The sequence below is a fragment of the Centruroides vittatus genome, unplaced genomic scaffold, assembly GCF_030686945.1.
Source record: "Centruroides vittatus isolate TY-2023 unplaced genomic scaffold, ASM3068694v2 contig_986, whole genome shotgun sequence".
In the NCBI taxonomy this organism is placed as follows: Eukaryota; Metazoa; Arthropoda; class Arachnida; order Scorpiones; family Buthidae; genus Centruroides; species Centruroides vittatus.
Window position 1 is genome coordinate 1,758,000 of NW_027122655.1, and position 13,000 is coordinate 1,770,999.

Sequence of the window (13,000 nt, forward strand, 5' to 3'; positions counted from 1 at the left end):
GCTGGGTTACTCCCCTTATTTACATACTTAGTTTGCTAACATTAATTTTCTTTTCTGGCAGCTTTAAGTTTCCGACAAAGCTTATAAACCGTTTACAAAGTATTTATCATAATTTTCTGGGATGTTAAGACGGTTTATCAAGTATTTCTTTACTAGTGAGTGTGGGGACTCCCCCTCCATTTTTTTTCTGAGGACTGTTTACTTCTGCTGGGCAGCGCAAGTGCGCGAGATTTTTCCTACGGCGCTTATTTTTTTCGTGAGTTGTTTTTTTTTCTTCTTTTTTCGTTACTAATAAGAGAGTGATGGGGAACCTTCGTCCTAAATAAACATAAGCCCCAAACAAAATATAATAAAATGGAAAAATAATAATAAAATAAAAATAACGCTCGGACTCAGTTCCTTACACCGATATATCGGGGCCACCACCAGAATGCTTGCCAGCCGCCTTGCCGAGCACCAAGACGACGTGGTGAGGGGTAGGCACACCACATTGCTGGCAAAAAAGGCTCTCGAACAGGGTTACAATCCGCTATGGTCGCAAGTGCTTATGCTCAAGTGCTGCAATGATAGAAAAATAGTTTTCATCTGGGAATCCCTCCTTACCACCACGCTAGAAGCATGCAACAGTCCCACTCTTGATCTGCCCAATATTTGGGTCACGTAATTCAAGCGTTTAAGCACATTTTAGCGTTATCTAATATACGATTAGCGTGAGCGCGGGTCTGCGCATGCGCGGCTTCACTAGTCACAGAGCCAGATGGTCGATCGGCTTTCGAACATTTTCAATTTTTGCTTTACGTTTGTAACGGCTTTGGTAAAGCTTTATGCGTTCTATTCTGCATCGGATTTGTTCCTTTTTAAAGTTTTTGGCAAATTTATGCACTCGCCTGAAGACGACGACAGTAAGGTTCATCGAAAGTACTTGCGACAAGCAAATGTGTATATAACGCTGAACTCAGTGAACTTTTCGCAACGTTTATACGGTGTTTGGCGTGAAAATTGTTGTACCGATACAGCCAGATTAAAAACCTGTTGCTGCTGACACAAGATATCATATTTAAGAATCCATTCTTCTAGTCTTTTATTTATTAAAGTCATAGTTTTCCAGTTACAGGAACCAAAGATGTAGGCCAATAATTTTTAAGGTCATACACATTGCCTTTTCTATCTATATATTGGAATAATTAAAGAGTCAATTCATGATTCCAGAAAACTAGAATTTTTTCTAATAAAGTTAAAAACTTCCAATGTAGTAAGAATTTTTCAGAAAAACACTTTAAATATTATGTTCTAATAAAATCATTTCCAATAATTTATACTCTTTTAAATAATTTTTATACAAAACATAAGATTCATCTGTATTTAATATTTTTGTTTTCCTAAACAATCTCCACAAATTTTTTCTCACGATACAACATTCATTATCATTTGTTATATGTCCTTTTTCAAGGTACAGATTTAACATCATAAATTAAATCCAGAGAAATTAATTATATATACCACTAAATCATTAACTATGAGGTTTCCTCCATATTAGATAATGTCTGATAGAACATTATCTAATGTAACAGCAAATGAAGATTTAAATTCATCTCCCATATTGCATGTTTACCAAAAAATTTTCTGTTAGTCACTCTGGACGATATCAACAGGATCATTGAAAGAAAAACAGGTAATTGATCCGAGACTATCTCTGATAAAACACAGATCATTTACAATATGAGAATATATTTCTTGTGACACTATCATGGAATCAGTTACATTGCCTCCTTTAGTTGCATGGTAAGTAAAATTACCTTCTTTATCTCCTGGCAGTAAATCATTTATACAAACAAGACTGTTATCTTCACAAAAATGATAGAGAATTTTCCCTATATTATTAACAGTAGAATCTTTTGAAATTCTCACAGCAATTTGCCAGTCACCAGTAAACATGACAAATAATCAGGATGTCCCATTCTAATGTTAAAACTTGTACGTAAAATCAAGTTAGTTCCATGTATCAAGTAGTTTTATGTAACCAACAATGCATTCTTGAAATCATTGTCATAATTATTGACACTATTAGCTGAATATTGGTTAATTCCTCAGTAGTTAATAATATAATCAGTACAAATTGTGTCTGAAATATCAGTTTAACTTTAGAGACTGTCTCTAATTTGAGCCTGATGATTAAATCTCTACTGGGTCTTTCAGATCCCAAACAGCTATGAGATGTCTGATCGTAAATTTTATAATTGTCAGAGAACTGTGACTCAATTACCAACAATGTATGCCATGTTTCCACCAGATCAGAATACATCTGTTTTATATACCAAATTTCAGAAATTAAGAAAATTGTGTTTATAATTTAAACCTGCAATATTATAAAAAGTTTCATATTATCATCTTTATCCAAATACAGGACTACATATTGATTATCCTTGTCATTTATGCTATCATATTGTTGACCATTATAAATTATATTCCTAAAAAAGATTGCTATCTGTCTGTCTGGAAATTTTCACCTTTGTAATTATATCCATATAGTGGGTTGTTCAGAAAGTAATTGTTTTTTAACCACCATAGAGATTAGTTCTATTTTTACCCGCCAAATTTATTTTAAGTCATATTGTCATTATATATGTTATGGACAAAGTGATTAATTTGGGCATTATGAATAATGCCCGGTTGTTATGAATGTGAGATAAGCAGAGGGTCAGGGGAAACCTCGCTGATCACTTACGCTGCACGGGTTGGTAAAACCCGACCTCGTTGTCGTTGGATGGCTAGGAGGGCAAAAAGTGAGTGGGGAGGTGCGTCAGTAAGTCGACGGGCGTCCATACTTTGACAGGAGACAGGTTTTACAAATAACAATAAAGGTTTATTAAATAACAAAAGTGAACATACAAAAAAGATACACCTACAATAAAGATACAAAGATAACTACTGCTAAAATGTGGATAAAATATCCCTATCGTTAACCGTGATCTAACCAATAAAGTGGTCACGTGCCTAACTTCTAGTGGGAGAGAGTTTACAAAGGTTACGTCGATATACCTTAATATGTGGTCTGATGACAGTATACGACAACCTCCTGGACTATGGAAGCTGGAATCAGTCTTATGTCCGGGACTAGAGACACTGGATTCAGACCTTCCTGGACGATCGTGCTCTTTCCAGAGTCGATCGGGTTTTTATATGATCGTTGTTGGCACTGAGCCAGCCTATCATTCAATGTTCGATGACTAATTTGCTGACTTGCGCTGACTTGGATTTTTGTTTTCTCTTTCTGATCAGATCGGATGTGTAATCAACATCCGATTGATTTCCTATCGAACTTGCGGGTCATGAACCCCTTTAAACTCTCGAATTTACGCCCTCAAAACTTGTGGGCTCACATGAATAATGACCAACAAAATCGGGCATTGTAATAAATTTCAAAAATTTATCAAATTGACCGGTCATTATGAATATTGCTACCACCTAGTCAGGCAAAGTGATGATAATACATTGAGGAGTGATCATCCGACATACGCTAGCCAATCAGAACTTACATCTTAGTTGCGCATGCATACTGCATTTAGTACCGAATTTTAAATTTACGTGACCAGTAGTTAATCTTTTTTCTTTGACAAAAGTAACGATCATGGAGGAATCATTAAGTGACATGAACAATCGATTAAATGAGTTAATAGCAGAAAAAGGTGAAAACAAGGTTAAATTTTTACAAAATCAGCATGTTGTCAGTTGTTAATGATAGAAAAAGTGAGAGTCGAAAATGGAAGTTACTTCTAACTTTCTGGAAGAATATCAGTTAATAGTACTTTGAAATAATTCACAAAAAATAAATATTTCTAAATGAAATAAGTGGAGTTTTTTTTTAATTAAATTTAAAATTCGGTACTAAACATGATACACACACACAACCAAGTGCCGATTGGCTAGCATATGTCGGATGATCACTCCTCAATGTATTATCGTCACTTTGCCCGACTAGGTGGTAGCAATAATCATAATGACTGGTCAATTTGATAAATGAATCAATATTTATCACACTGCGCACCCTTTTTGGTCATTATTCAGAATAATCGATTAATCACTTTGTCCATAACATATATTTTGACAGCTGACATTTCAAGGCTTATTTGTAAAAAATTTTGTTTGATTTTATGCAATTGTTTTTTGTTTGTTTTTCTTTTTGGTACCATTAAATAGAAAGCAGCATTTTTGGCATATTTTGCTTTTTTCTTACCAAAGCAGTAAAAATGTTGTTGAAGCAATAAAAAATTGTGTGATTATCTTCAGATGATGTGTTGACAGAATGACAGTGCCAAAACTGGTTTGCAAAATTTCGTTCTGGCAATTTCGATACTGAAGGTGCTCCACATTCTGGAAGGCCAATTGAAGCTGATGAAGACAAAATAAAGGTATTGATTGAAGCAAACTGGAGAATAACAACACAAGAAATCACTAAAAGATTAAATTTGTCAAATTCAACTGTTTATGTTCATTTGAAATGACAGTTTCATTTCAAAGCTCAATATGTGGGTTCCACATGTTCTTAAAGAAAGAGATTTGCTCTGTTGCATTGACATCTGTGATTTGCTTCTCAAACATCAAGAAAATGATCTATTTTTGAAGTGAATCATAAATGGCAATGAAAAATGGATTGTTTATAACAATGTCAAATACTAGCAATCATGGAGTATGTGATGTTCTCTGGTGGGATTTTAATGGAATTGTTTTTTTTGAACATCTACCAGACAATTCCACAATTGATTCGAAAGTATACTGCCATCAACTGGACAAATTAAGTGATACCATCAAACAGAAAAGGCCAAAATTGATCAATGGAAAAGATGTAGTGTTTTGCCATGATAATGCCAGACCTCACACAAGTCTGGTAAATCATCAGAAACTTTTACAGCTTGGATGGGATGTGCTACATACCCACCATATTTGCTAGATCTAGCACCCATGGATTATTACTTGTTCTGGTCTTTACAAAATTTTTTAAATGGGAAAACGTTTACTTCAAACGAGAATATCAAAAATTACTTGGATCAGTTTTTGTAAGCAAAGATCAGAACTTTATGAATGTGGAATCATGTTACTACCAGAAAGATGGCAACAGGTATCTGACCAAAATGGTCAATATATAATTCAATAAAATATTTTTATATTGTATATATGTATAAGAAGATTGATTTTTTTTTTCCATGTAAAAAAACAAAATTACTTTTTGAACAACCCAATATCTTATCATCTATAATTAATCTGTTGTATCACACAATTTAACATTCTTGGCTCCGTTTAAACATACAGTAGTGAACCGAAAATTGGAATCAATTGGGGACTGGGGTTGTTCAGATTAGGGATTTGTTCCGATTACGGTTTATGTACGAAAAAATATATTAACCTGTCCGATGTTCAAATTTTTCTCCATTGCGTGTCGCTTCCTGTTGAATTTTCGTCGATTTTAAGCCTAACGAAAATTTTTATAATAATAATCGAGGCTATCGTATCGTTAAAAATTATTTCTGCATTTTGTACAAACAAAATAAATATATTGAAGAATATAAAAACATGAAAATTATACTTTAGAAGTAAATTTAGTATCAAAAACGTTCGATTCAGCACGACACAGTCCGACTGAAAATTGTGCTGATTACTGGCGATTCTGATTACCGGGATGCTGATTTACGAGTCTATACTGTACTTCTTTACCACAGAGCTTTAATTTGTTTCTGGTAACTATGGTATTTGTTGAATATATTTAAACCTTTTGAATTACTAATGTTTTTATAAACTTTTAACTTATCTTCAAAATTAAACAACTGACAAATAATTAGTTTTTTTTGTATTCAATTTAAATTTTCTAATTCTAGAAGCATGCTTAATATTCTTATCTGTAGCCTTTAAGTTATCATTAAAAAGTTTTTGAACCTTAATTAAACAATTGTCCATTTTATCATTATCATCTAAGCCCGAAATTATAACATTATTTCTTCTTTCTTTATCTTCTAATCTCGTTAACTTTTTATGCAAATTATTACATATTACATCTATTTCTGTATTTGATTTGCCATCTTTTACAAAACTTTTTTCTCTATCAATTTCAAAAACAGAGAGCATAGATTTAAAATCTACCAAAGCAGTTTCTATATTATCAATCTATGCTTGCATTCAATTTAACTGCTCCAAAAATATTTGTAATTTACTATTTGAAGAAGCTTGTAAATTTCAACAAAAGTCTAATTCCTTCTTGAACATTAATCTCCTTTTTAGAACTTATAGAAAACAAGATCAAATGTTTCACTGACTCACCTGAGGCATTTCCTCACTTCCAACTTTTTTCATACATTTTGTGGTGATACCTCTTGAGACAGTGGTGAAAAAGTTTTCCTTTTCTGAGATAGAAACTCTTGACATTTTTCAAGAAGAAAGAAATGAGTTAAATCATAAGAGAGCAAAAAATTCTCATCAACAGCCATGAGAGTCAGATAGTGCCATCATTATTTTTTAGAAACCCTGTATTTTGGAAGAAAACATTGATCCAGTGAGGGATTCAAACCTGTAATTTCTGACTATTGCAGTTAAATTGCCAATTATGTCACCCAAATCTCTATTTGATTCTTGTTTTCAGATAGAAATCTGGGTAGCATGATTGACAATGTAACTGCATGGTAAGAAGTTTCCTGTTCAAGTACCAGATAGTTTTTTTTTCCAGAATAGCCTAAATTAAATAATTTAATTTTAATTATGATAAAACCTAAATTTAACAGACAAAATTTCTGGCCTATATGTCTCATGTGAAAATTAACACCCTGTTAATTTTGAAATGCTTTTTATATGTAATTAAATTAACAGATTGTTGTTGTTGTTATTTTTTTAAATCCAAGAATCACTGCTCTTAATTAAACACAATTAAAGTGTATTTTCCAAAAATATGTTTGTTTATTTTGATTTAGGTCATATACTTGTTTATTGAGGTCTCAGAACTACTGTGTGATGAGTATATAAGCAATAATACTATATTTTCCTGGATAGACTGACATGCTGCATATAACTGCAGGGGACCAGCATGCTGGAAACCCCAAGGTTACTGGTATGCCAGTTAAACTATGACTAAAAAATAAAATTAATCAGATCTAACAAAACTAGTTATTAATTAAATGTTAAAGAAACCTTCTTTTGAGTACAATAAAATAGTAACATTGTAATTTGACTATTAACATTGTAATTTAGTTTATCTAATAGTAATAGTAATTTAGTTTGTATTTATCACGTTACTATTAACATAGTAACATTGTAATTTAATAATTAAAAATAACACCTTCCTCTCAAATTTCATACCTAGTGGATGTTAATCCCTGTAAGTTGAGGTAATTTACAATGAGTTTCTTAAATTTAATATGTTTACTTTTGCATTTTTGAATCAAATTACAATAAAATAAACATGGAAAAAAATCACTTTTGGCATTCCACAAATATTTTACATCATTAGAAAGAAGACAAAATGAAGTTAAATATATACTGATAGTTTCACAGTTTTAGAATAAAAATTTGTTCATTTTTACGACAACTCATTTGTTTTTTTAATGTGCTCTCTAGAGAGGAGAGTATAATGTCATTTAACTCAGCATGCTGACATTGCCCTGAGATAAATTAGCATGCTGGTTTTTACCATGCAGAAATATCTGATTTCGTTGTCTCCACAGATAGACTGACATGCTAGACAGTCCATGAAAATGTGATGCATTTCTTTTTTATTAATCCTTTTTTTATTTGTGTTTTCTTTGTTTTCTCTGTAAACCTTACAAGTAAGTTTGAGAATTTCAATACAGCACTTCTATCAGCTAAAGATTTTTGTGACAATGACATTTTTACTGTATATCATGTAATGTAAGTTAAAATTGGTAACATATTTTCAGGTACATTTTTGAAGGAAAATTCATTTTGAAATATTGTCTGCCTATAAAAAGGGTCTAAATCAATAGAATTTTTAAAGTTTTTTTTTTGCAAGGAGGTATTATATCCTTTAAGTACCAAAACCTTCATATGATGAAATTACAAAGCCTTTAAATCTTAATTTTATCTCAATTTTAATAATTGCATATAACTTATATAATAATTAGATCCACTTAACTGCCTATAATATCCAAATTGTTTCTCATTATTATTGTTTTAAACTTTGATAACAGAAGGTAATCCAAATTATAATTATCAAACATGCATGGAATTAGTTTTACAAAAGTCTCATTTGTTATAAGTAATGCCTGTAATATTCTGATGTTAGTGCATCTGATATAGGTGATTTATTCTTATAATAAGATTCAGATATATTGTATGTTACTTTCAATGAATAAAAAAGTTTAATTTAATAATTCAACTTTAAAGTGTAATTTAGTTTTATTAAAAAATCTTTTAAAATTATTTCAGTTTCGTCGACGATTACTCGTCTTGCAACAAGACAGCATGTACATTTAGGAGATGACAGTGACCATCAGTTACCAAAAAATGATCAAAAAATTCAATCTGGTTCTTCACATTCCTGTAATAACCATCTTTATATGAATGGGAACTTGAAAAATGCTAAAGCTCCTTGTGTTCGAAGAAGCCCCAGACAGAGAAAACTCATATATGATAATTTAAATCAGACTTGGCTTTTAGCTTCTAGCATTCCAGATTTAGCTAAATTTGATAATCTATTTTCATCAAATAAAAAAATAAATAGAGATGTAGAAAAGATTTCTTCGAAAGGTATTGAGACGAGAAGAAGCTATGAATTAAGAAAATTAGGTCTATCTAGTCCAGATATTGTAAGTATCTTTATAATTATTTACTTAATTATGATTGATAAAGATTAATTAACTTAATAAATAAAAAAGGAAGCAATGCAAAAGTTACAGTAATACAGTCTGAAAATTTTCATTGATCTTAAAATCTATCATTTACTTTAATAATTTATTTATTATTTGAAATGTCTTTTTATCTGTAGTATTTTTTATAGTTTAATTTAATTCTTTATATTTACAAATACAACTGTATTATAATATCATATATAATTGATAATACTAGCCACTGAGGGGGCAAGCCATCCCATTAACCCTTTCTTCATGAGGGTACTGATTGGTCGGCACCCCCATTGTTAAGCAAAACTTTGAGGGTACCAATTCGTAGGCACCCCGTTAAAAATCAATTTTTATAAAATTTATTGACAACAGATGTCGGCACTTGACGACAGCGTCTTGTCGTTGTCTGTTTCACATATTTTTGTCCAGGTGGTGTTTTGTTGACTTAATAAATTTTAATTAATGCTTTTTTTTCTTAATTTATTTTTTCCTGATAATTTTTTATTTCATTTTTAGCATATTCATGCAATAATATTACTATAATAAGTTCATTCAGCTGCAATAAGTCAACCTGTTATAAATATTCAAGTTGTGATATTCAAGTTGTGATCTTCAATTCTGACATTGTATATATTTTTAATTTTTTATTTTAATCAAAAAATATCAGCAAATGTTACATGTATTACTACTGGTAATCATATGTTTATTACAAAAATTTATATTCTTGTTCAATGTGAAGTGAATAAAGTATATTATATTCATTAAAGTTCATTATATTAATTGATAGCAGAATAAAGTTTTGATTTCAAACAAATGTTTGATATAATGTGCTGTAATTTCATAACAAATGAACATACATGCATAAGTGTTATATAGAGTTGTACAAAACAATATTCTACATCTTTCTGGCTCAGTGCCAGCAAACAACTGTGTAACTAGACAATGTTAATTTTCACAAAATGTTACAAATTATCAAGTTTAAATGTCAATTCTTATATATATATATTTTTTTCTTATAAATTTTTCTAATAAAATGTATTGAAAAATATCATATTTAAAACTAAAGATATTAATAAATGTATGTGATTCTTTTCATATGAATATAATGATAATTTAATTTTTGGTGAATTTTTAAAATAATATCACCTGACTGACCTATATTGTCTTAGGACAGATTACAAAATAAACATAAACAAGATGTCGGTTGTAAAGGGTTAAGTGCCAGCCCCACACCTCATAAATGATGAGGGTTGGTGTCAAGAAGGGCATCCAAAACTTATATGCTAAAACCCAATGGAATAATGGATAAGAGAGAATATATGAGAGTTTGGATGAGAAGATGGATGTACCTTGAAAGTGATGTGCAGTCACATTACCCAAAAACTGGAGCTACCCAAAAAATGTGAGAAATGAGCTTGGGCTACTGAATCAAGTACAGGTTGGCTAAAGAAGTTAGTCCATCAAAAGGAAAAGAAGAGGGTGTTTGATGTTAGAATGGGAATGATAAACATTGGGGCAATGACTGGAAAGAGCAGAGAGTTAGTGGACTTGATGCAACAAAGAAGACAGAGGATCTTATGCCTGCAGGAAACTACATGGAAAGTAGATAAAGTAAGGGAGCTGGGAAACAGCTATAGACTGTTCTCTGGAGGAGCAGATGAAAAAGGGAGTAATGAAGTAGGCATTCTAGTTAACAAGGAGTTAAGAATGGTGTTTGTGAGATGTTTGTGGCTAATGGTGTTTGTGAGATAATCAGAAGTGTGACAGGAATATGAGTGTTAAGCGGATATAGGAAGAAGTTTTGTTACAATAGTATGTATGTGTTCTTCCCAAACAGGATGCAGGGAAGAAGAAAAGGATAACTTCTGAATGGAATTAGATAAAATGGGTACTGGAAACTCCAGAGAATGAGAGATTGATCATTGGAGTGATTTAAATAGATGTGAAGAGATGTAAAAGAGAGGAAAGAAGAGTGAGTGGTGGATGGAGTATAGGCAAGAGAAATAGAGGAGGGTGAGAATAGTGGAATATGCAGCAGTATTTGACCTGGCAATAGTCAACACTTACTTCAAAAAGGAGAATCAACTTAAAACATATAAGGGTGGGGGATAGGATAAGCCAAATTGACTACATTGTGGACTTCCTGTAGGATGCAAGAAACAACTTAAATACCTCTTTTGTTGCTAAGCTCTTTGTATAGTGTCTTCTACAAATAATGTTTGTTGTTTACAGGAATGTCTTTGTATGTCCTGAAATATTACCATACTATGAGGACTGTTTCTTTTTCAACCTCCGATTTGCCATAAAATAAAGACAAATGTAAATAAAATGAATTTATTACCAAAAGTTAGATATAAACACTGTTACTTTTCGACATAATCACATGGAGATTGAGGCATTTGTCTATTTGTGGACGATATTTGAAACTGCCTTTTTATAGAATGTTGCTGCCAATGACTTGACATAGGCCCTAACGTTGTTTTGAAGATCATCATTAGTCACAAACCTCTGCCCTCCTAGCCACGTTTTCAGTTCAGGAAAGAGGTGGAAATTGCTCAGTACTAAATCAGGGATATATGCTGGTTATTTAAAAGTGGTGAAGATTTCCACCCAGCTTGGAACTTTTTAATATGTGAAGACTTTCACCTCTTTCCTGAACAGAAAACGTGGACAGAGGTTCAGGACTAAGGACGATCTTCAAAACAACGTTAGGGCCTATGTCAAGTCATTGGCAGTAACATTCTATGAAGAGGGGATTTCAAAGCTCGTTCACAGATAGACAAATGTCTCAATCTTCATGGTGATTATGTTGAAAGTAACCATGTTTATACCTAACTTTTAGTAATAAATTCATTTTGTTATTTACATTTGTCTTTGTTTTATGGACCATTGGAAGTTTAAAAAGAAACAGCCCTCATAGATTCAGTTTGGATTACTAAATCTCTTTGTAGACAGCATTGAATAGGGATATTTTAATTATGATCACCTAATATAACTTATTTTATCACATTTGTAACTTTTTATTAAGTTTTTTAGATAAAATAGTCTTTAAATTTCTTCTTTAAATTCTAAAATTTTCTATTATGTTTTAAAGCATGTTAGAATTCATTGTGTTTATGTGCATATAATCTGTAAGTCTAAAAAATTGTTAGTATTAAAGTACAATCTTGGCATAATTCTTATCATTGTATATTCTGCATTTGTGAAATACTGTTAAAAACATAGCTCATTGATACAGTTTAGAATATACTATCTTAAATATTTCTTGAGATAAAAAAGTTAATTGCACTTCATATCAAATAATGTGAACTAGTGTAATGTTACAAAGTAATGTATTCTGTCTTACAGCATTAAAACCAACATCTTACTCAAAAATTACAAGTGCTTTCAATAGTTTACAATTATCCTCTTCAGGCTGATTCAGTTAGACTCAAATTGAATAAGATTTTTCATATTTAAATGAAATAAATATATATAACGGGCTACATTTTTAAAGAAATGTTTGAGCTGTGCACCAATTGAATGTAATAAAGTTGTAGAAAATAATAACAATAACAGCAGAGGCATGCAACGTCCCCACCCTGGACTTGCCCGAAATTTGGGTCACTCTTTACAAGCGCATAAACACTCAAACACGCCGACAAGCGCACACGTAGCGTGTGTGCTTTTCAGCGCATGCACCGTCAATCGTGCCGATCTAAAATTTCTTTCGAACCGGCGAAGTTACCAAACGCTAAAAGAATACATTATTTTTAAAAATTCACCAACGAAAATCTTTCGTTATCGGTTTGGAACGTTCGGCACGTGTCTCTTTCAAATTTGTTCTTTCCACATTCGCCTGAAGACGACGATCGTAATTTTTCGTCGAAAGTACTTGCAATAAAAAGAAGAATCTACGTTAACGCTGAACTCAGTGCTACTTATCAGAAGTATAATAAAGTTGGCATTTGATAATAAAGATTAGAAACTATTAAAAATTAAAGTTAATAAATTTTAAAAACAAAATAAAAATAAAATGAAACTCTTTTTATAATAATCTTTTTCAATTTTAGTCAATTATGTAATCTGATATCTTCTTGTTAAACCTGATGCAGACTTATTGAAGTAAATCAGAAGTGTTCATTTAAATAAATTAAAGTTGTGCAGAAAAAAGTATTTAAGGT

At 31.5% G+C, this 13,000-nt stretch overlaps 1 protein-coding gene across 2 annotated transcripts in view; it reads left to right on the top strand.

The window, feature by feature from the left end:
* LOC136985977 (ATPase family AAA domain-containing protein 2-like) overlaps positions 1–13,000 on the top strand; it is a 119,469-nt gene that overhangs the window by 21,721 nt on the left and 84,748 nt on the right. For both annotated transcript variants that reach the window (XM_067283399.1, XM_067283400.1), the window contains one exon: positions 8,425–8,804. In XM_067283399.1, coding sequence (XP_067139500.1) covers positions 8,425–8,804 — 380 coding nt within the window. The remainder of the gene's footprint in view (positions 1–8,424; positions 8,805–13,000) is intronic.